A 25,742-nucleotide genomic window follows, 5' to 3' on the forward strand; every position below is an offset into this window, starting at 1 on the left:
CGGTATTTAGTGTCAAACTCCTGTAGCCTCTCTATGTTGCCAATTGACCCCTCCGGATTTTTAAACTAAAGGAAGCATTTCGAAGCTACACGATCAATTCGCAGCATGAACTTCCTCCCATAGAGATACTTGTAGAAGTGCTTCATAGCTTTTCCAACACCTAGCAACTGTCGGCGAGTGACGCAATAGTTGCGCTCTGGCTTGAACAGTGTCATACTAAAATAGATAATGTCTTTTTCTTCTTGGCAAACCTGGATTTGAGATAATACAGCTCATATGCTCATATTGCTAGCGTTGGTATTTTGTACAAATTTTCCTTCAGGTAGGAGATAGCTCAGGATAGGTGCTCTTGTCAGAGCCTCTTTTAGGTGATCGAGGGCTTCCTGACCCTTGGAATTTTTGTTGGGACATTGGTTTTTGCAATGTTAGCAAATCCCTCCACATAGCAACGGTAGTAAGAGATTCCAAGGATTTAAGCAGGTCTTGCAGACTTCTTTGAGAACTGGAAAATCTTTGACAGTCTGGACCTTTAGGGTCTTTCCGACCGTTATTCCTCAACCAACAGCCTCATCATGCATTGCAGGTTCGAACAACACTACTTTCACCGTTCGTGGTCTTGCTATCAACGCAGTCCTACCAGAATAGTTTCGCTTTTTTATGGTATCAAAGCTTCTTCCGGAAGTAGGACTCGACCACTATAATCCCTCTCACGATACAAAACAAGTTGCTCATCTTCAGAACTTCCTGCTTAAAGCTGAACTCAAAGCCCTTAGTGTCCATTAAGTCCGTTCCGATGATCACCTTATCCCAATCTTAGCCACTATAAAGGCTGTTATCTAGAATACAATTCGGGTCTTTCAATTGACGAACCTCGCTGTACACGCCTCTATGTATGCTAAAACGACATGATAGCATATCATTTTATGCAATATGCTGTATGCACTTTCACTAATAGCCTAAAAAATCAGGGTATCTCTAAACTGTATCTAGTACCCGTGGACCCTTCGAAAATAACGAATTTCCGCCTAATGATCCCGAGATGATCTAGTAGAATACTACGGCAATTTTGGTAATACTTTATAGGGTTGCTGATAATGTAACATTTAACGGTATCTCCTAATTGTACAGCAGATTGTTCTACTAAAATATCTAAGTGGCAAATAGTGATTTCCAACGAATAAGAAGTTTGTAAGGCTAAACATAATTTGAACACTAAATATGAGCACTATTTTTTACAGAGCTCATTAAGAATTTCATTTAAGAAAGAATGATATTTATTTAAATCTCTTTAATACGTCTTGAACTTTTAACCATTGATAGGACTCTCATTTCTGTTTCAATATACATGGCAATCCAAAAGGCATTGTTCTTATGCCACTCTTCTTTTGGCAGCTGTATCTCAGAACCGGTACATCTGGCAACAATATTTTTTTTCTTATTAATATGCAAGAGTCCATGAGAAAATATCTGGAATTTTAAAAATTATTATTTTATTATACAGGGTGTCCGGAAAAAGGAGGTCAATCCGCCGGCCACATATAGGGTGGACCAAAATAATGCGACTTTCGTTATGCCATTTTTTAATTGGGCGTTCGGTATTTAATGTACAGGGCGTCAAAATGAGAAATATAAAATCGTTTTTTTTGTTGTAAGTCGACTGTTTCATGAGGTATTAACTTAAAATTTGGTGTAAGGGGGTTTTTTGGAACGAGAAATTGAATTCTGTTCACGGATTTGCTATACCTTGCAGGGGGCGCCACCTGCGGTATATTGCATGTGTTAAAAATACCAAAACTTTAAACCCCTGTATAATAAAGTTCTAGTAAAAAATTCTGATTACCCAATCTTTTCTTGTAAAAAAAGTATTCTTAGTAAATGTCGGCCTGAGAATCCGTTTATTAGATATCTTCATTTAAAAATCTAGATATTTCCTTCAAAACAAATTGGCTGACCACGGGCACCAGTAACTTTTTACGTACTCTTAAAGTGACAAATTTAAACGCTTCTGATGCTCTTAACAAGCTTCTCAATTACTCCTAAATCTACATTTTTTAAATACATGTTTGTATTTGGTGGGTTTTCTTACAACTTATAAAACCATAATGGCTCATAGACCAAGAAATCTACCCTTTTCCGAAATGGCGGATATGGTTTTGATGTTTGGTCAGTTTTAAATATTATTGTAAACAGTAAATACCTGTGAATTCTCAACTAGGAAAATGTTACTCTAATGGTAACTTAGCCGCTAGCACTATGCCCGAACCGATTTCATCCCAAAAGATAATATTTTTTAAATCTGATTAACCTCCTAAGGGAGACTGCAAGTTTCAGCGAAAGACGGTTCAACCAGGGTAAGAGGAAGAAATTTTAAGAATTGTCGAAGAATCACCAACCATTAGTACTAGGGTTTTGGCTGAACAGATGAGAAATATTGGGAAAACCGAGACACATTACGGAGTCAACAACTTTACCCATTTCATCTTCAAAAAGTACAGGGTCTTTTACTCGACGATCCCGAGGAAAGACTTAGTTTTTGTAGATGGTTATGCGAAATGAATAATAGAAATGTGGATTTTATAAAGGCGATTCTGTTTACTGATGAAGCCACGTTCACGAGAAACGGCATGATAAATATCCATAACGCACACATATTATGTGCTGAAGAGAAACCTAGGGCCATAGTTGAGACACATCATCAAGTAAATTTTAAAGCCAATGTGTGGGCAGGTGTTAAAGATAACTTTCTTTTAGGACCTGTCATTGTACCAGGTAATTTGACTGTTTCTACAATACTGCCCGATGCTTGATGATAATGCCGAATATTGCTTGATGATTTGCCTCTAAATTTAAGACAAAATCTTTGGTTTCAACTCGACGCGACGGTGTTCCGGCTCATTTTGCTATAAATGTTAGGAACTATTTACATCAAGTATTTCTTAATCGCTGGATTGGTCGGGGTCGAGATGTTCCTGTTCCGTGAACGGATTTCTATTTCTCGTTCCAAAAAAACCCCTTACACCAAATTTTAAGTTAATACCTCATGAAACAGTCGACTTACTTCAAAAAAAGGATTTTATATTTCTCATTTTGACGCCCTGTATATTGAATACCGAACGTCCAATTAAAAAATGGCATAACGAAAGTTGCATTATTTTGGTCCACCCTATATGTGGCCGGCGGATTGGCCTCCTTTTTCCGGACACCCTGTATTTAAAATGTTTAAGTTCCGTATTTCGCCGCTAGAGAGTGTAACCAAAAAGTAAATAAGAAAAACGTCTTTTTTCCGAAAACTTATATATTAACCTATACTTTTGATAATACTGTTAGAAAGCATTGAGTCCTTTATCTCTTTTATTAGTAACGATATAGTATTAATGAGATCGGACATTTAAAACAGCATTCATTTTCTTGCAAACAAATTTTGCTAAAATTGAATAAGTGGTTTAGAATTTACACCGATTTTAATGATTACACTTTCAATAGCTTCCCTTATCCCTATTATCGTTCATAGGCGAATGAAAAAAAGATGTTTTCCTAGTTTTTCCTATTTTTAGCTACGCCCTCTAGCCGTGAAATGCGGAACTTAAAAATAATTTCCAGAATTTTTTCATGGACACTTTCATATTAATAAAAAAAATCCATTGTTGCCGGATGTACAGGTCCTGAGATACAGCCGCTTACCTTGCTTATTTGCCCACCCTGTACAAAATATTCAATAAAGATGCTGAAAACTGACAAAAACCTTTAATAGTTTACAATAAAACAGCTAATAATTTATTGAAAATATTTATTGAGTAATTGAAAAAAGATAACGTACAAAACACTGATAATACACAACAACAAAAATAGGGTATAATATTACAAATGTACGGTCTTGTTATTTAGTAGTAGAAAAGCCGCATATTATACAGAAGTGATATTATCTTACAAGGACACAAATGGGTTAAAAGCTTATCTAATCACCTGATAGCTTTAAAATACAATGTTTTCTTTAAAACTGTGATCGCGTGATGTTAAAAAAGATGTTTTAAAGATATCTGGTAATTTCCAAGTCTAAGGGAAATAAAGTTAAGGCAATATGTGTGTGCGGCTTTATAAATATTTACGTACTGATACAACTAAATTCTATTGCCACCATTAAATTAAATACAAATATTAAAGCAATATTTTAAAATAAACGCACATCAAATCAGCAATCCAAAATGTCAAATTGTAAGCTTAAGTTTTAAATGTTAAGTCCAGAGTCACAGCCATAGTTTTTTTTTAACTAGGTATTATTTCAAATTATAAATTTTTCAAAAATTTCACTGCCGTGTGCTGATTGGAATGTGCGTTATTTTAAAGAATTACGAAATTGCCGCAATGCACTTGAATTGTAATAAAATAATTAGGTAAGGGTAGAAAAAACACTATACAATAAAATAATGTGAGTTAAACGTACAAAAAATTAGGAAAACTTAATATTACTAAAGGTTAGGATTATACAAAATACAAGTCAATGTTTACACAACCATTGATTAATTTTGTCCAGCGTATAGAACAGAAGGGATATTTAGAGGTTTCTTTTAGTTTTGCAAATGAGAAGTTTATATTTCTACGTATATTTAAGCCATAAAAAGAGCCACTATGTTTTAGGGTAAAATAATTTAATTTTTTTACGATTTAATAACTTAGATTTTAGTAATTTTATCATTGAACAATTTTATTTCAAAGTATTTTAAGATTCAGAGATGTTTTCTGGCTCTTACTTTATATTACTAATGATTAAGTTATTTCAAGCATTAAAAAAGAAGTCATAAATATTAAGATGCATTCTTGAGACTCATCTGATAATTAAGAATATGGAATATTTTTGAATGATTATATGGAATATTTTTATATTTGACTTAAAAAAAATGAAAAATTTTGAAAACTAAAAAAATGTGTAGGTTGCAAGATCCCATGAATCTTACAATCGAACTTGCCCTTGAAATGACCTTGATAAACGGTTTTAAAGTCACGACTTTTTGGTCAATATATTGACTACCTCCGTTTTAGAAAACTTTTTGTTTAAAATTTGTTTGCGATTTTATCCTTCATGTGACCTTGAAACAGATAATTTTTTTTCGTAAGAATTTGCGTCAAAATCGAATTCGGTTTAAAAAATTGGGGTTACTATTTAAAAGTTAAAAGAGTTAATACGAAGAAAGTCTTATAGAAAAAATGGCAAAGACAGAGAGGGTTAAAAATTGGGTCCAACTACTTTAACCTTGAAACCCTATTTCAAGGACATTACACTTATTTATCTATTACTTATTTAACTGATTTTTTTGTATAAAAACAGCTATTTTTAAACGGATTTTGAAACAATGCAAAATTTTACGAAAAAATGTTACATGTATATATGTGCAACGTCACAGAAAATGATCTGGATACACGGTTTGAAGGTCATTGCTTTTCGGTCGATATTTTAGCCAGCTTGGTTTCAGGCATTGCAAAATAGACTGCAACACCGTAGTTTTAAAACTTTATGTAAACAATAGGAATTCTCATTAAAAAAATTGAGGTTTCCATATAAAAAAAACAACTAAGCCTTGAAACGCCCTTAAAAAACAGTTTCAAGGTCAAAAAAGTGGAATTTATATTTTGATCTCCTTTGCACCCCGAAGTTTTTCCTTAATAACTATTTTTGAAGGTTTTTTTATAAATCAAAATGATGAGTTATCCCCAACTATAGATTTAAGGAGGATGCCCGGTGCAACATTATACCCTAATTTTGACCTCATCTGTATTATCGGACACCCTGTATAATATTTGACTCCTTAGATGGATTAATAAATATTAGGCTCTTAAGACACTGAACAAAATTAACAACGAAATCGAGGAAAAACTCCCTATCTAGTGCCCCGTAACTACTTACACATAAAAAAAATGAACAAAAATAAGACTAGAAAACAGGAGTGACGACCAAAGCAACGTCAAGGCACCATTTTATTCTTGAAAACATTATTTACAACATATTCAAAACACAAATTAGCCTAGGTACACACAGGGTGATAACGTAAGGGTCAAAAATCATAAAAAGAACACAAATAAACTAATCACAGTTTTAAATATTTATACAACTCCTAAATTAAATATAGAGATAAGTTATCACAACAAAGTTTCAAGGTGATAAACAATTGTATAAAAGGTGGTTTTGCTTTTTATTAAGCTCTATATTTTCGTTCCGTTAATATCAAAGTGTGTGAAAAAGGTTACATTATGGGCAGGAACGATAATAGCGCAGGTATTTAAAAAAATGCTACTGATTTAAAATACTTGCATATGTAAAATTTATTGTAAATCGTAATACAAATTGATGGCCCTTTATATACTTTGTTATATCATCTAAAATATGTAATATTATGTAAGTACAACTGCAAAATTATGCCTATAAGAGCTGTTTCTTTTTTTTCGAAATGCTACGAAAAATGGCAGTATCGGTTGATGTAACTCCGTGTAAGTGGTCTTGGATGTTTCGGAGTGTATACTTGAATACAAATTTCAGTTTTGAAACTCTTATCTTATATTATCAAAATATTTCTTTTAACATTTAAAAGTGATGCATGGGTAGAGGCCAAAATCGCCCTAAATTTGAAATCGTTACAAAAAAAATGTTTTAAGATAACTTTCTTGAAACACCCGAAATAAAATCGGTCTCCTCACTGTAACATATCGTTTCCAAAAACAAAACACCTTCCGAAAATGTAATCCAGTGTCCCTAGGACGCCTTGAAACATAGGTCAAAAAAGTCCTTTTTCCTTTTTCAGTGCTGTCTTCTTCCACGACGGTAGCTTTTGGAATTCTTCTTTGGTCATTTCCAGGAGTTTCTCGAAGTCGCTGTCCGAAAGGTAGATTTCTAGTTGGGTGGGATCGACTCCCTCTGGCAAGGGTCTGTGGAGAATTTCTGCTAATGGATAAGTCGTCCTGGAGAGAAGCGCTAGTTCTCTATTGAGAATAAGTTTATCATCTTGTTTTTTGCCATCCTGAAATTAAGTTGGGTTAGTTTAGAGGATTTTGAGTAATTTTTGAAAAATAAGTCTTTTCGCTTTTAAAAGAAGAAAATCATTTTAATTATTGAATTCATCAATAATTCAATCCATTTTGTGAGTAATAGCCTGTTCATGAAATAAGAATATCTACTGAAATTAATGAGATTTTATAGCTCTACAAGGTGTCTAAAAAGAATTTCATATTTGTTTACTGTGTGATGACAACGCATTCGACGGTCGCTAGATAAGTCAATCGATAGCATGACTCTTGGAAATTTAGTTGCTATGCAGCGTTTTGCCGAACTGACATTTCTGCAATGTTCGAGGTTTACTTCACTTAAATGGTGCTCCAAGTATTCCTCTCATTCGGAATTGGGTGAACAATTTTGAGGAAACCAGTTTAACAGTCATCATCATGATTACTGAATCTTTTCATGTCCACTGCTGAACATAGATCTCGATAATGTCATGCCAGTCAATTTTTTCATTAGCTAAAATACTTTTGGGCAAAATTTGGCGGTTCTGTGATTCGGCCGCATTTCGCTTGTCCGTGGATTGATAAAATAATACTGTAATACTAAACAATTAAAGTAATACTGAACAATTTTTTAACCTATTTGATTTGAAGTTTAAAATGTCAAAATTCCCCTCATGTGAAGAGGTTCAACACTACATAAACAAAAATCCAAGGTTATCCAGAACAAAAAAGAACATGGAACGGGTTAATCAGTCTAAGTTTAACCGCCTTAGCATTCGGAAGTGTACAGGGTTGTCTTTTATATTTAGACAGAGCCTGGCTCGGTTACTATATGAGGTGGAAAAAAAAGTTTGATATAAAAGTTATAGGGTTTACCTTAAATCGCCAGGAAATGTTATAAAATATAATACAGAGGTATCGCAAAGTTAATAAAAAACACAAAGTTAATTTTTTTTAAATGGAACCCCTTGTATATTTTTACTTTAAATGAAAGACATTTTTTTTCTAATTTCAAAAATATATAAAATGTTAATATTTAATTAATGATTTTTAAAAAAATTTGGTTTTTTGAAAAAAAAACCTTTGAGCCTTGTTTCTTTAAATATTTACAAATGTTGTATATGGCCGCCATTATTTTCAACGCAGTTTCTATAATCTTTGTCCAGTTTTAACAGAGCATTTGAAATATATTCAGGGTGTTCTTCATTTAAGGAGTTTATACTTCTTTGAATTTTTTCCCTTAATTGCTCCAAATTTTCACTTCTTTCCTTATAAACTTCATTTTTAAGATACCCCCATAAAAAACTATCTAGAGGAGTCAAATCAGGGCTGTTTGGTGGCCAGTTAATGGTACCATGGGTTCCAATCTACTGAATAAAACGATTATTTAAAAAAATCCTTACTGGCCTAAAGTTATGAGGCGGGGCGCCATCTTGATGCCATATAATATTGGTATATTCTCTTAAAGGTATTTCTTCTAATAAAGCTTCAATCTCATTTTCTAGAAACCGCAAATACCTATTTCCAGTCAAAGATCCTTGAAATATAATGGGTCCAATTATTTGGTTTCTAAGGATACCACACCACACATTTAATGACATTCTGCCCTGTTTTTTTATTTCGACGTATGCGTGAGGATTTGCTGGTGCCCACATGTGAGTATTTTTTCTATTATACATCCCTGTATTTACAACAGCTTCATCCGTCCACAAGATTTTATTAAAGATATCGTTATCTACGTTTTTTATATCTAACATCTAATTACAGTATGTTAGCCTTCTTATTTCATGATTATTTGTTAATTTTTGTACTGGCATCAATTTGTAAGGATGATATACATATTTCTGAAGAACTCTTTGAATCTTAGATCTAGAGCATTGAAAGTGTCTACTAGCATCTACGGTTGATAAATATGGTTTTTCTACAAAAATCAAAGCATAAATTATAATTCTTATAAGGCTCTTAAATATAAAATAACTTTTTACTTTGAAAATATAATAAAATTTGTAGTTCTTCATCCGCGTTAGCTAAAACTGTTCGTTTTTTTCTTTGTAGATTTTTGTGGTTTCTCATACTCCTTTTAGTGTAATAAAAAGTGGACCTAGCAGGAACTCTCATTTCGGGATGAATACGGTGATATTCAGCTTGCGCTCGAGCAACATTATTGTTGTTTTTGTAAAACAACCTCATAATTTCAAACTTTTCTTCTTCGGTATAATCCATATTCAAAAGAAATAGCAGAAACATTGACAGTGACAGCCCAACAAATAACATTATTTATTTTATTGTTACCGATAAACACCATAGCAACGGGGATTCGGGTAAACAGTTGTTTTATTTTTTAATTTTTTAAAGATAAATATTGGGAACGGCCAAATATTAACATATTATATATTTTTGAAATCAGAAAAAAAATGTCTTTTATGTAATGTAAAAATATACAAGGGGTTTCATTTAAAAAAAATGAACTGTGTATTTTTTATTAACTTTGCGATACCCCTGTATTATATTTTATAACATTTCCTGGCTATTTAAGGTAAACCCTACAAGTTTTATATAAAACTTTTTTTTCCACCTCGTATAATAACCGAGCTAGGCTTTGTCTAAATATAAAAGACAACCCGGTACAAGTACTCTGAACTATGCATAAATCATCCCTACACTTCGTTTTGCATAAATACCTAAAGCTGAACCCTTAGAAAATTCAAGGAGCGAGAATTATCTCTGGATGCCATCTAGAGAATATAATTAGTAAACCAAGTAATTGAGCGAATACTCAGTATTGCAACAATTTAATTTTAGGGTTAATAACTTCAAAAAAAGATTAGTTTCAGAAATGATAAACATAAGAATACACAAGAACAACGTTAATAAAAAGCAAGACACTGATAACCTGTACATCATATTCAAATCTAATCAATTTAATAAAACTCAACAATTAAATTTCAACACTCTTTAAATATCCGTATAACATTACCATTTAATACCCTACACAAATGTATTATTTGTCTTAAAATATTTATGGTGTTAATTAGCAAAAAAATATATGTTTACAATATTTAAAAACCTAAACAATTTCAAGACTGCCATATAGAATATTATTTAATTAATTTAGAAACCTTTATACTAATATGTGTGTTCTTACGTCATGTTCTCTAAAATATACCCTTAATGGACGTCTTAAAGGTCGTATCAATGCCTTAACTTATTTTTGAGTAAGAACATTTGAACATTCCTCTGTTTGACTCTATTTTTTATTTTGCATAATTTAAGAAAAACAGTTAAATATTTTAATTTTTGTTTTCTTTTTTTATTTCCAGGTGGTAAACATATATAATATTTAATAAAAATTGCCTTCTTTTTCTTATTTTAAACTGTATTATCAATTTTAGAAATATTAACTTAAATCAATTTGTTAAAAAAGTTTTTAATTGTGATTGTTAAGCAATAACAGGGATAATCATATAGGGATTATGATAATTTAATATAATTATGTTGAAGATAATACACAGCCAGCATTTTATGGACAAAGACAAGATTACCTTTGCCCACACTAAACTTACCACCCTATATATGAAAATAAAGCAAACATTTGTTTTAAACTAAAGGAATCTAATTTTGTATATCTTCGAGAGATATTGGCAAAAAAACAAACCAATAATTCATAATTTCTGCCGTTGTTCAGAAAACAATATATAAATGAATCTCAGTTCATTTATATATTGTTTTCTGAAAAAGAATCGTATAAATTGTTGACGCAATAAAAAATAAAGCAGACGAACATCAATTACCTGCAAATTCAATTTCCTGACGTCCTCCCTTACTTCCCAAGCGGGAAATAGACTCCTAAATTCCAACGGTTCAAGTCCAGCCCAGACAAGGTAAGCAACCACTTCTTCGCCCTCACCATGCGTTTTCTTCCAGTAGTTTACCGCTGTTTGCATTGCGGCTCTGCGTTCTGCCTGCCATCTGAAATATTAAATCGATTAACATCAGTGAATTCCAATAAATTTGCTGATAATTAACCTTATAGCACCCGATCCAGTTTGGTCAGTATTCAGTTCCGTATCTTCGTCGTTCTCAGGCCACCACCCTTGCCACAGCCATAATTCGTGATGGTTATCGAAAAGAAACAAACCTAAAACAAGTATCATTTTTATTATAACGTTTTTAAGTTCATTTCTAATAATATTTCTTACTTGGTTGACTAGAATTGTAAAGTTCCGATTGTACAAAAGGATATGGACTAGAATGCTCACTTCTGTGAGGGCATTGTAATTCAGTTGCGATAAAACTTCCCGTGATGCTCGACATTTTAAATAGTCTGGCCGTATAATCGAAATTTTCTTCGCTATCTGTTAGCGCGTAATAGGAATTCCGGTCAGTACCGATACAGTCTAAGAAGTCTTCATTTTCGCTGCTTTCATCGATATCAATCAGATCCGGTTCCTCACTGAAACTATCAGGGAACAGTTCCAAAGGTCTCTTTTTTAAGATTTTCGTTAAGGTTTGCTTAACAGCTTTTCTCTTTTGTTTGCTCGACTTGGATCCGTGCCAGATGACCAATTGGTCATTTTTAGGATTCACCATCACAAAAGAGGATCTACTGCGTAAACTAGCCATCTCCAAGGGCACTTCCATTAAGTACGCCTCCTCTTCCTTCTCTCCTCTTACCATAAACAGTCTGCTTTGAACGCCCACTTTAGATTCACCTCTTTTGCCATGGTGAATAACCATGGTTCCCCCAAATAGTCTTAGAAAAGCAGCCGGTTCTGATCCTTGAACAATACTAACTTGCGGGGCATTTTGCTTATCCAATTCAACGGTTAGAAATGCAGCGGTACATTTTTCGTTGACCGAAGAGTTGTTTCCGTGCCAGCAGAAGAACACGCACATATCTCTGCCCACTTGTAAATGTTTCGACGGTTTTCCGTTTAACTCTCTACCTTTTACCGTTTGTCTAAACGTCCAGGAGTATATGTAGCTGTCGCCGTCATAAAACTGACCTATAAAGTAAATTTAAGTGTTATGATTGGTATTCAGAATAAACAACGGTGCCGCGGTCGCAGTAACCGTGGCGGGTAAGAAAACACTAGTATTTATTACTTTTCAAGGATAATAACAAACTGCTAAAAACATAAACTTGCTTTTTTTACCAATAAGGATAAAGGATGCGGGTTGAAATATTTTGTTTGAATGTTGAATAATTTGAACTATTTTCAAAAAACGTTTTTTTGAGTTTACCTCTAAGGGTGAAAGCATATCTCGATTTTTTTTGTTTAGTAAAGCAAAAAGAGTCAAGTAGAGCGTAACCGCGTGCTTCTAATAGAGAGATAGAGAGAAATAGAATTTAAGCTTTATAAAGGCATATCTGACGTCATTTAGCGCCTGTGTATTTTTCTACCGTTTTATACTCTAAGTTCTATTAAATTTTATAATTTTCTTCATCTATTTCAATTCTCTTCAAGTATGCGTTTTAGCTCCGTGGTTGTTGGTGTAAAAAATGGTTTAATGGTAAGACTATAACTGTCGCAAAAGTGGTTTTGATTAAAATAAATATATGTGGGTGGTGTTGGTTTGGCTATCAGAATTCTAAAAAATATTGTTTGGTTTCTTCTATTTAAATTTATTTATTATGGTTATATTGGGATTATCTCAAGAACTTTAATGTCAGTTTCGTCTAATTCTAGTTCAAGTTAAGTTCTGTATTTTACTAATTATTTAAGGGAATAGATCTCTGTAGTAAATTTTTGCCATGTTATCAGCTCTTTCATTCATATCTATATCTATGTGGCTGGAGATCCAAATAAAACTAATAGATTTACCATTTCTATTGCATTTTTTAAATTAAAATTTTGAACACTTATGAATGGTGGATGTTCAATCAATCAATAAATCAATCAATGCTTTATTATCATAAAATTTAAAATTTTGTTGACAAAGCTATTATTTAAATAAATCATACAAACAAAATATACACAAAGACAAAACAAAAAATACAAATATATAAAAATAAAAAATACAACAAAACATACAAAAAACTTAACAATTTTATAAATTGTTTAGGTCACATTTCCTTAAAATCTATAAAATATATATACATTCACTTGTATACAAAGTCGGCAAAAGGCAGTTGTTTACAAAAACATTATTAGCAAACTACTAATTTGTTTATATAATATACGAATATTATTTATGTACATTATCATAACAACATAAACAAATTTACCAGTGTTTAGGAAGCGCGTGCTTAAAATTACATAACATTAATTATTAAAAAACGTCGTTTACTGTGTATAAGGCTCTCTCCAGCAAGTATGATTTCAGAGCTTTCCGAAATTTGGAAAAAGTTGTTATTGATTTGATTTCAAATGGGAGATGATTGTGCATTTTTTTGCTTTGTAAAGAATGGATCGTTTAACTAGTTCTGATCGTGGGGTTGGTAGATAAAGATCGTACTCTGCGTTTCTAAGAGGATAATTGTGAGATGGCCTTTCTGACATATCTGATAAGTGCTTGCGGATTAGGCAGACGGATTCAAATATAAATAAGGAAGGAAGAGTTAGTATTTTAAATTTTTTAAAATATTCCTGGCAGTGAGTTCTGTAATTTAGTCTTAATGAATAGCGTATAGCTCTCTTTTGTAGCTTAAATATGCGTTCAAATTGAGTCGCACCACACGTACCCCAAAACGGAAGGGCATATCGGAGGTGCGACTCAAACAGGGCATAATAAACTGTTATAGCCGTTGCCAAACTTAGCTCCCTGGATACTGATCTCAGAGCAAAACATGCAGAACTTAATTTTTTGGATAAGTAATCGATGTGGATATCCCATTTTAAAGAGTTGTCTACCATCAGTCCCAAGAACTTTACGGAATCAACGACCTCCATTCTGTTGTTATTAATTACAAAAGGTTGCAACGCACCGCTAAATGATAATACTCTAGTTTTTGAGACGTTAAGGCACAAGAGATTTGAATCGCACCACGATTTAATGGTGACTAGGTCACGAGATATGGTTCTACAAAGAGCCACCATATTTAAGTTGCTCCAAGAAAAACTAGTATCGTCCGCAAAGAGACAAATTTTACCATTTATGTCCAGATTAGCAATATCATTTATAAATAGAAGAAACAAAATAGGGCCTAGAACTGAGCCCTGAGGTACCCCGCATTCTATTGGCTTGCTCGAAGACGTCATCGAATCAACCCTAACAAACTGATTCCTGTTGTTCAGGTATGACATGAACCACTCGAGAGGTGTTCCTCTAATTCCATAGTGCTGCAATTTATTAATTAGGATATTATGGTTTACACAGTCGAAAGCTTTAGAGAAATCACAGAAAATTGTTGCTGTAGAGAGATGGCTATTTAGGCTGGAGTATATATTATTAAAGAGGGACAACATAGCATCATTGGTGCACCAGTTACTTAAGAATCCGAACTGATGCGGGGTTATAATTTTATATTTAAACAAAAAGGATAAAAGTCGTTTCTTTACCAGTCTTTCAATAATCTTCGATAATGTTGGGAGAAGTGCAATTGGGCGATAGTTCGAACATTGATCCTTCTCGCCCCCTTTATGTAAAGGAATAATAATTGTCGTCTTAAGGCAGCTTGGAAAGATTCCAATTTGAAGAGACATATTAATCAAGTTGGTAAGATGGTTTAAAGTGATATCCGGGAGATTTGAAAACATTTTGAGCGTTAGACCATCAGCCCCAGATGAAGATTTGTTTTTAATGTCTTTTATTGTGCTGCGTAGTTCTTCTAATGCTATGGGTGTAAGAAAGAAATTATGTAAATTCTCATTAGCGAGATATGAGAGAGGATCGTGGGAAGGAGTTACGGTATTCATGAGATTTTTGGCTACATTTATAAAGTAGTTGTTTAAGTTATCCGGTGAAGTGGGGATTGTGATAGATGGAAAAGCCTTATCCCTTAATTCATTAACAATAGACCAAGTTTCCTTACCAACATTTGCAGAATTAGAAATCCTTTTATTGTAATAGAGGTCCTTGGCTGCCTTTATTGTTTTATGGTAAATTTTTTTGTACAACCTTACGTAATCGTGGAAGAACACACTGTCTGAGAATTTTTTTAAGTGTGATAAGGAGCGTATATTTTTAGAAGACAAGCGTAAGCCTTTAGTAGACCATGGTTTTTTTTGTTTAATTTTGATGGGTCTAAGAGGAAATGAGTTGGATGCCAAATCAGACAGTGACTTTATGAATCGAGAAAACTCAGTGTTAACATCATCAGATAGGAAGTCCCAGTCCGTTCTTAGACATAGATTTTTGAAATTTAGGAAATTTTTTTCCCCAAAGATACGGCACATTTTGCGCGGGACTCTTTTATTTTTGTGATTTAGAGAAAATTTAGTTAACACTGCTTCATGATCGGAGAAACCTGAGTTAAAGACAGTTAAATCAACGAGTTCCGGATCAAAGGTTGATACGACGTAGTCAATGATACTAGAGCTAGTTTTGGTTATTCTGGTTGGGAGTTAATATGCATAACCATCCCAAATGAATCAAATATGGACTGAAGGGATTCCTTAGCAGCACACACACTGGAGAAGTCAATATTAAGATCGCCACACAAGATTAATTTGCTTATTAAGGGCAGGGATTCTAGCAAGCTTAATAATTTTTGGCAGAAAATTTGCACGTCCGCGTCAGGTGTTTTGTAAATACAAACTATATAAAGGTCAAGGGTATTATGATAGACAATGGAAAATTCGAATACTTTTTCAGATAATAAATTATCAAATTTTGTGACCGCGGAAAAATCGTTGTTAGTGGACATTATCATAGTACCCCCATGAGATAAATTACTTCTATTATATCTAGCTAAAGTGGTATAGTTTTTAATAAATACAGGCTCATCAGTCTTTAACCAATGTTCTGTTATGGCAACAATATGTGGAAAGTTTAGCTCTTCCAATAAAAGATGTAATTCGTCTGTTTTATGTCTTAAGGACTGAATGTTAATGAGGAATATATTAAGCTTGCTAACGTCCATTTTTTTAGAGGGTGCTTGATCCTCTATTCGCGTCGTTTTATTTAAAAATTTTTTGACTTAGTTGGAGAAAAATTATACAATTATACTTTTTAAGTGTAGTTCTGCCGTAAGTATACTATTCAAATGTACATAACAGCATTGTTAAAAAAAAGTCTTGAGAAAAGAGCTGGTATGTAAATTTGTCTTTGATCCATTTGTGAAAATTATGATTCTTGATGAAAAATTATGATGATGTAAAATTAATTTCTTATAGTTCTATGACGTCTGAATTCTTTATTAATTTAATATACCTTAAAATTTATATCTACATTAATGTGTCTCCAGGGTGGAAAGTTATAGGTGAAATGGCTTACTTCAGGGAGTAACAATTTAAGAGACAACAATTTAAGTGATTTCAACATTACTATATTAGGTGGCAAAATTCGGCTGTTTTACTTAATTGATAATATTTACTGGTGGTCTTAACAATGGTCTTAATCAATGGTGGAAAGAAAACTATATGTTTTTCAACCTTGATGAATGCATTTAATTTCCAAAAAGGAACATTCCTGTATTAATTACTTATAAAATAGACGAGTTTTGTAGAAAAAATGCTAATATAGTCAGAGACCTTGGAATTACTTTTGATTCAAATTCATCATTGAGTCGTCGTATAAAATGATTGGCTATTTGAAGAGACATACTCAATATTTTAGACATATCTGTACTATAAAACTATTATACAATTTTTTAGTTAGATCAAAATTAGAGAACTGCACCAGGGTTTGGTCTGCAATTGTTAAACTTTCATGGTTCTATCATCACCACACGTGAGAGTAATATTTATTCATATTAATATTTTATTTATACATTCAAAGCACTTTGTATGGTCGTTGATGATACATATAAATGAATGAAAACTTGAAATCTTTGAGTTTTGGAAAAATAAGATCTGTGCTTGAAGATGCGGCTATTGATTTCCAATAAATTATACAAGTTAAATTAAATTTAAATATTCCTTAGTTAAAAGTATTTGTCAGTTTAAGTTTATTGTACTGCATGTATTTTTTAATGTTTTAACTTTTATATAAAATTTTAATGTTAGTTTTTTGTTAAATTGATCGGTAGCCCGCTGAATTTATAAATAAATAAATTAATCGATTACTAACAGAATATTACTGTTTTATAACAGTCCTTCCATATTAATTAATTATACTAGTCATTAAGCCATACCTATAGATTTTTCTCCAAGTAACTCGTGAGTGTTCTCCATGATCCTCCAAGCTTTTATTTCAAGAGTATCGTACTCAAACATCCGATGAGTTTCCTCGTCGTAGTACTGATCTCCCCTTCCTAAATGGGTGTTTTGAATTACCAGATCTGGTTGTTGTGATTTTTGCTTTATCATCTCGTCTACGTTACAGGGCTTAATTTCGATCGATCCTTTACTTCTTTTTAAACCTACAAAATAATAAAAAGGTTTCATGACCGATAAAAGAAACTTTCTTTTAAACTTTATGTAAGGACAAAGATACATCAATTATTGCAAAAACAGACTATATGTTTATCATAATTAAGATTAATCCTTGGTCCTTTAATGATAATTTCCTACTAGAGGATCCACATAAAGGTTTAATTAAAAGTCAGCTTGATAAAAACAAAACTAAAACCTAAAACAATATCTAATAATATGTTGAAATAATTATTCTTAAAACTGAGAAAAAAATCCCAATGCTTTGCTCAGGTTTATAAAGATTAAAATATGAATGATTATATGATAAAGCAATGTAGTATCAGTTTATAAATTATGTTCAGGGACAAAAAATTTAAACAACCAGATTAAACTAAAATAGAGATATCTTAGGATCTGATATAGATTTTGCTTGTATACAGGTAAAACTTACATGTTTTTTAAAAATACAGTCCAAACTATAAATTAGATCTAGCAGTTACATGATGCCATCAAAATTATGGTCTTTTGGCAAGTTTGAAATATTCGTATACGAGCTAATGTTATAATATGTGATTTGGAAATATAAGGCAAATATGTGATCTTGTCAAAACAAATATGCAAAATAATATAAGGAAGAGACGAGGTCTAAGCAAGGCTGTAATAAATATTTTGAATCGGAAAGTCAAATAACAGAAAAGGGGAGAATTGACGAAAAACGGAAAAAATGTTGTTAGTAATATATCAGAAAATAATTATAAATAATTTAGTTTTCCTTTTTTAAATTATTTAACTAATTAGAAACTTTATGAAAAGAAAAGTCAATATGTCTTTTATATGTTTTTGAATATGTCACCTGTATGCAGTTGTATCACAAATTGGTCTTAAAAGGTGGAAAAACACAGTAAAGAAATTACAGAAAAAACGCAAATTCTGTTCTATGACCTTGAGAAAGTGGTTTCATATAAACTGCACCTTCGTTTTTATTTAAATTGAATAAGCATAACCTACATTAATGTAATTCGTGTGACGGTACTAATGGAATTAACTAGATAGATACGATCAATCTAAACTAGGTAACAAATAAAATAGTAAATAACGTACAAATATTCTATGAGAACGAAGACGGAATAACGATAAGTCTTGTACTTAACATGAGATCGAGTGCTAAAATATAGGATGCTCTGGTACCTAACAGTAGTGTGTACGTGACGGAGAATTGAAATATATATCGGAGTTTAAGTAATTCGTGCTTACATATTAATTATTATTATTTAACTCATATATCTTACCTTCATCACTGTTTCGCACCCTAATAACCCTAGAAAAATCGGGCCAATCCAAAAATTTCTCCCTAAACAACACCGTTTCCCTATGCTGAGTAATCTTGGCAAACAAGGCCCACGCAGGTCTCTTATCCGCTTTAAGTGGCAGATCTTTCACCTCCCTCTCGCCCAGAGCCTCCACGACATTAAGGGGATTCACGCTACAGTCACTATAGTTATAGCCCTCATCCCACATTTCCTTAGCTAGTTTCAGGGCCAGTTTTTTCTTATCTAAGGCGGCATTTTTACCGCTCCAAACGTACAATTCCGAGCCGAAATCGAAAACTATCACGCTGGTTTCGCCGAGCATATCCACTTTGGGTATCGTTCCCCAGTAGGAGTCGTATGGAACCAGTTCGTTTTCTTCTACGGTGTAGATCATGTTGGTGTGCAGGATGTTCGATTCGTAGGTTTCGTCTTCGTTCGGATGACCCGCTCCTTTTGAACAAATTTAGAAAATTAACATTTTTATAATTAAGACCAACTTTTAATGTGATTTTATGGTTAAAAAAGGTTATTCATTTATATTGTATCCGGAATCTACTGAATTTAAAAAAACAGAAGAGATTTTTTAATTTTATTTATGTGTTTACGAGGCTTACCCATTTTTACAAATTAAAGCATAAATTACAATAAGGTTTTATAACCTCAAACGGTGAATATTTAATGATATTTCATACAAATTATGATTTAGTATTCACGGCCATAAAATAAAACAGCATTAATAAATAAATAATAGCAACAAGAAAAAGAAAAAAAAACAAATAACAAAAGAATGCAACAAATTCGTTATAAAACATCACAAATTGGATTCCCTTAGGCTACACCAGAATTTTCGTATAATAAACTGATGATTAAAACTTTATAATACGCCAAATCATATATATGAAAATCTTGAACAAACTTAGTAAAGCGATTTGCGTTTATATTAAAGTCTAGGTTCAGAGTTCTATTATTATTTGCCAGTCTTAATATTAACAACTTAATATTTGTTTTACAGAAAGGTTGCTAAAAAAGGCGAGTTGGCCTTGTATTTCTTGTAGGTATTACCAAATCTATTGAATATAGTAACTACGGAGAATCTACAGAAGCAATGAGAGAGAGAGAGAGAGAGAGAGAGATATTTACTATAGAAGCGCTGGTAACTTAGACCTTTTGGCGTCTATCAGAATTTTTAATAGTTATATAAATAAGCAAGTATATAAATAAGTATCCATAAAATGTCTATGAACAATATAAGAGTATGTGTATGTAAATCGATTGGACAGACAGATAAATAAATACAACAAAACAAATAAATAAATACATCTAAAATATCTATGTACAAGGCTCGTATATATCAATGATCTGAATAATAAAAAATGTGTCTTCTTTAATTTGTTTTCAATATTTTTGTCTCTTTTAGAAATGAGATAATTAATTCATTGTATTTAGGGCTGAGTAGGGTTTTGATATTGTTAGTTAAGTTATATTTTAGCCTAGAGTCTTTATACTTAATACATTCAATTAGTTAGTATATGCTGGACTGACAGAGGTAGATTGCATGTTTCACACATTGGCTGGTTACCTTATTGTACTAAATATTGGTGGGTGATTTTTGTGTGGCCTATTCTAAGTCTAGTTGTTACTAGTCTGTCTTTTCTTGTGAGGTTTGATATTTTATTTCCCAAAAAAATTTGTCTTTGATTCTATATAGTTTATTGTTCTCGTCTTGAAGGTCCCAATCGAGTTGTATTAGATTTTTAATAATATTAAGGGAGAAGTTATTTATATCTTTTGCATAAAGATGTTTATGTATGGGAATTGCATTAAGTTGTTCTTTAGCGAGTAAGTCGGCTTTTTCATTTCCCTTTATTCCAATGTGACTGGGGACCCAGATGAACATGATATTATATTTATGTGAATGTGCGTTTTCTAATTGGTGCTTAATTTCAAGAGCAAGTGGGTGTTTTGGGAGATATGATTCAATACATTGTAATGCACCCATGGGATCAGTGGCTATTAACCAATTTGGGTTTTTTAATGTAAATAGATGTTTAAATGCTTTATGTATTGCGAATAGTTCTGCTGTAAGAATCTCTGTTGATTTAGTCAGTGAGAAAGTTTTTTCAAAATAAGTATTGTAATAAGATGATCCTACCCTGTTTTCCGTTTTAGACCAATCTGTGTATATAATATGATGATGTTTGAATTTAGTTATATTATCTAGGAATAGTTGCTTAAATGTAGAGGCTGAAGTATCTTTCTTTGAATGTTTTGCTAGGACCTTTATTACTTTAACTGGTGTTAGTATCCATGGTGGGTGTGTGTATGTGTTGTAGCTGTATGCTTGTGTTTGTTGAACTTGTAATCTCTGCTGTATTTGTTTCAGTCTAATGTTTGCACCTGGATGGTATCTCCTGAAAGGGGGTTGGATATTTGGATATGGAATATTGAAAACGTTGCTCGTGCTAGACTTTGTGTATTTGCATATTTTAAGGTAAGGTAGAAGCAATATGAAGGAATACTCCAGCAAAGGTCTGGTGAAAGGAGAGCTGTTGAGCATGTGGATAGCATGGAATCTCTTAAACATATCTTGACAAAAGCTGCCATTCTAAGGGCTTTTGATACCATCTCAGATATATGAAATTTAAATAATAGAGAGGAGTCGCATACAATTCGAAGATCCCTAATTGTTGTCACATTTGACAGGGTTGTTTTATACAACGATATAATATATGTAAACGTTACAGCATTTCTCGGAGAAGCAAATATTATAGCATTTGGCTGGATGCAAATCAATGCAATTCTGAATGCACCACTCTTCCAGTCTGATTTTAAATTGTTACAGTCAGTGATAGAGGAGACAGCTAGAAAACATATAAGATTATCTGCAAAATATAAGAATCTAAAATATGCGAATTCATCGCATGAAATCCTAAACACCCGTTATTAAAGAGTATCTCATGATTTACCCTGTCAAACGCTTTGGAAAATTACTCTTCTAAAATTACGCTTATTGTTCTTTCCTACCCCGAAATAAGTTACAAATCCTTTTATCCAACCTAATAATGATTTTAGATATTCTGCTATAATTTTTTTGAATAGTTTTGGAATAACGTTTAGGTTGCATACCGGTCTATGGGTACTTACATTACTTACACCGCCTATATGTTTCTAGCTTTGTGAATAGGAGTTAAGTAGTTTTTCTTACAAAAATTAGAAAAGACACCCAATTCTAACGATTTATTAACTGAAATTAAAAGTGAATGAGACAAAAGAAAACTGCATGATTAAGGAATCTGGCTCTGGACCCACATTAGCGTCCAACCTGCAAATTTCATCATATATTGTAGAAATATTTATGTGGAAATTACTAATATTAATGATGCATAAAGATTCACATACAGGGTAGTTTTTGGTTGAATAAACCGTTTTAAAGTAATTAGCAAAAAGATCAGGTAGGTCAGGACCAAGAAGGCAATGTTTATCATTATAGAACATTTCTAATGGTAAATTATTTCCTAGTCTAGTTTTACAATGATAAATAGAGACTTCTGAAAATACTATGCAATACTCGAACGGTGGTTCCCGGTATTAAAAATAGAATGAACACTATACAGTGAGGATATTAAGTCCATCGTCACTTTGTACCTTTTGAACCACTCCCTTATATTCAGATTAAATTATGAAAAATGTTATATGAGAAAAATGGCGCATTTTCATAATTTTTCGTCTAAGTGAAATAGTGGGTTCTGTAAATCTTTTTTAAATGGTTGTCAATTTTAGGTACGATTTCTTAGTATGTAACTACTTTGTGAAAATAAGAAGTTGCTCCTTTACATATAATAAATAATTTTATTAACCGTGATTATCCATAATTTGTGATAATAAAACGTTCTTGCCAATGTGTCTAAAAACTTCGATAAACTGAATTTTTGTTTGTTTTGTCCGAACGTTGTAGAAAGATTGAGAAGAGCAAGAACCGAAATATTTGCCCTACAAGCATCAACACTAACTTCAAGACATGTTTATACTAACAACTATAGTTTTAACCCAGCTACTGATTCAAAGTTTTTACATTTCTGCCACAAAAGCAATAAACTTAATCTATTGGAAATACTAGAAATAAATAAAGGTACACAAAACAACAACCATTACTGTATTAATATACATAATTCTTGTACTAACTTTTTGAAAACTCACTGTGTTTTAACTCTTCATAGTCTTTTAAATACATCTTTTTTGCCCTTTATAATTCCTTTTTATATGGTACTCACTGCTTTCCTTCACAAAAAATTAATCATTATGTTAAACGCGTCATTTATTGTGTTCTCCGTGAACCTTCTACTTTCCTCTTGCTTTCACCAAACATTTTTGAAACACACCATCAGGTACCCTAACGCTTTTAGGATTTCTCTTTTTGACGTATCTTTTCATCTTTTTTTCAACAATAGAATAAATAAATAAAATATTTCTATTAAACTTAAGCTCAAATCCTAATGTGTGTAAATTTGTACCGATTTCAAACTTTTGTAAGTATGCCTTTCCCCTTTTTGTTTCTTGTTTCGTTGTTCAAGCCCAATTCCTTTTAATATACCCTGATAATGGACATTATACTATTTTCACACTAAATATATGTTATAAAGATATGTAATAGTACCTGTAGGATCCGGTATATCATCGGCACCAAGCAATCTCCAAAAGGCCTTTAGATCCTTCTTCACTAAATTATTCCCACTAATATTAATAACTTTCGTAACTTTACAGCCCAAATCTCCAGATTTTTGTATATGATTGGCGACGTCCGCTGCTCGGCTCTGCTCGATCACATTGGAGTAAGCGCCACTGTAGCTGTATAAGGTGGTGGGTGTTATCAGTAGATAGCAGTCGCCCTCGTTAATGCTGCTGGCCACAGGTTCGACGAGGCGCGTTTGAATATGGCGCCTGCCCTTGATTTGTAGCAGCATGAGATCCTTCCAGGGTTGCAGCAGGGTCGGGATGGAACCCTTTTTCAGGGCCACACTTTTAAAGTCCTCCTTGCTCGCTAGGCCGGCTAGGGCTTCCAGGGCTTTGTCAGAATTTTGGGCAACTAAAAATGTTTTTTTTTTCAGAAAGTCATAAATGAACAAACAAAAACGTTTAGAGAATATATAAACATCACTACAATCCAAAACAGAAACATAAAGAGGATAAAAAAGATAAATTATAAAATCATACAGATGATAAAAACTTAAGCCTCTGGTTCGGATGATTGAATGCATTGTAGTTTAATTAAATATTGTTGTCCACATATTATTATATCCTAATCATGAAATTCTTATAGCTACTGTAGATTTTATCGGTTTTTTCAATTGCTGCGATCCTGTTTTTGAAATCATTTTTGAGTAACCGGAGAAAATAAGTGGTTCTTGGCAAATCTTTTTCATATATAGAACCAGTCAACATCGGTACATCTCAAGGTATGTATACTATTCATAAATCTAGTAAAGTGTCATAATAAAATTACAAAAGCTCCAGAGAATTTTAAACGAGCGGACTCGAAAGATATCCAAATTTGTATGAGTACTAAGAAAGTTATGAGTACTAATAAGTTACTAAAAAAGAAAGGAAAAGCTTATAAGGATTATCGCAAGCACAGGACTAACTATTAATACAATATTTTTAAGAATTTAAGGAGAAAACTTGAAATCCTAATAGACATAGCATACAAAAAAAAAACATTAAATCTACCGAAGAAAATATAAGTAGGGATAAGTTCTGAATTTTAGTCCTTTATTCAATCAAAAAAAGTATTTTCTAGAATACCGGGTGTTTTAACAAACGGCTCTATTGAGTATTCGACATCCCAGGATATCATTAATGCTTTTTCAAGTTTCTTTGAAGGTGTTTTGACACACTCAAATCCTGTACTTCTAGGCAACTCAAACAGCAAAGCATCTCAAAACCAAAAAATCTATCTATCAAGTTTACACTAATACTTTAGAGTCTATATAGAGGAGATTTCTTAAATACTTAGCATTCAAACACGATACTATATATCCAGAACAGCGAACGCCACAAGCTGTCTTATTGGAAAGATTTGGTTGTTTGAGTTGAGTTGTTTAAAGGACCGCAGAAGGGTGCCTTTTCATTTTTGAATAAGTTGTTGAACAACTAAATAGACTGTATAAGTTTGTTACGTGAAACTTTTTGTGTTCCAAGACGAAATTCAAGATACAAATTGACATTTTACTGCGAGTGTACAAATAGCAATATAAAAAAAAATATTGTAAAGAAGTTTCAATTGTTTTATTATTAATTGTTTGTGGGTATTGCATTTTCTTGGTTTATCTACCTTTTCTAGGCCTAAAATGTTTTGATATTTAGATTATTACAGTAGGTGCAAAGTATCTACACATTTGTAATCTATTGTTTCATTTTCTTGTAGTTTTCTTTATGAAGCTAACTACATTTTTGTATTTCCTGTAAGTGGGTGACTGTTATATTTATATGCAGATTTCTCTAAAGCTTTTGACCAGGTCGATTACCATAATTCTCTTAATAAGTTTTTTCAAATCGGTTTCGGCGTATATACATTAAAATGGATTCAGAACTGTTTGTCTAATTATCAACAGAGCATTAGAATTGGATTTTATCAATCAGTTTACATAAACGTTACCTCTGGTGTTTCTCAAGGAGGGCATTGCTCACCTGTTTTATTCGTTTTATTTATAGATAATATTTTTGATTGATTTTGAAATAATGTATCCGTTATTAGGATATGACTTAAACCATTCGAGAGGTAGGTATTCCTTTGAACCGATAGTGCTGCAATTTATTTATTAACATATTGTGCTTTACACAGTTGAAAACTTTAGAAGTCGCAGAAAATTTGCCGTCGAGTGATCCCTATATAGATAGGAGTATAGTTTACTAAAAGGAGAAAATATAGCATCATTGATATATTTGGTACTCAAGAATCTAAATTGGTGGGGAATAAGTATTTTATATT

General features: G+C 32.4%; 1 protein-coding gene across 6 annotated transcripts in view; it reads right to left on the minus strand.

Annotated features, from left to right (window-relative positions):
• Nucleotides 1-3,772: 3,772 nt before the first annotated feature.
• LOC126739900 (supervillin-like) overlaps nucleotides 3,773-25,742 on the minus strand; it is a 292,907-nt gene continuing 270,937 nt past the window's right edge. For all 6 annotated transcript variants that reach the window (XM_050445725.1, XM_050445723.1, XM_050445721.1 and 3 more), the window contains 7 exons: nucleotides 23,412-23,840; nucleotides 18,737-19,207; nucleotides 17,228-17,455; nucleotides 11,190-11,996; nucleotides 11,017-11,128; nucleotides 10,782-10,959; nucleotides 3,773-7,007 (listed from right to left, as the gene is read on the minus strand). In XM_050445725.1, the coding sequence (XP_050301682.1) occupies nucleotides 6,765-7,007; nucleotides 10,782-10,959; nucleotides 11,017-11,128; nucleotides 11,190-11,996; nucleotides 17,228-17,455; nucleotides 18,737-19,207; nucleotides 23,412-23,840 (2,468 nt within the window). In that variant the 3' untranslated portion in view covers nucleotides 3,773-6,764. The remainder of the gene's footprint in view (nucleotides 7,008-10,781; nucleotides 10,960-11,016; nucleotides 11,129-11,189; nucleotides 11,997-17,227; nucleotides 17,456-18,736; nucleotides 19,208-23,411; nucleotides 23,841-25,742) is intronic.

The sequence above is a fragment of the Anthonomus grandis genome, chromosome 8 (genome assembly GCF_022605725.1).
Source record: "Anthonomus grandis grandis chromosome 8, icAntGran1.3, whole genome shotgun sequence".
Lineage (NCBI taxonomy): Eukaryota > Metazoa > Arthropoda > Insecta > Coleoptera > Curculionidae > Anthonomus > Anthonomus grandis.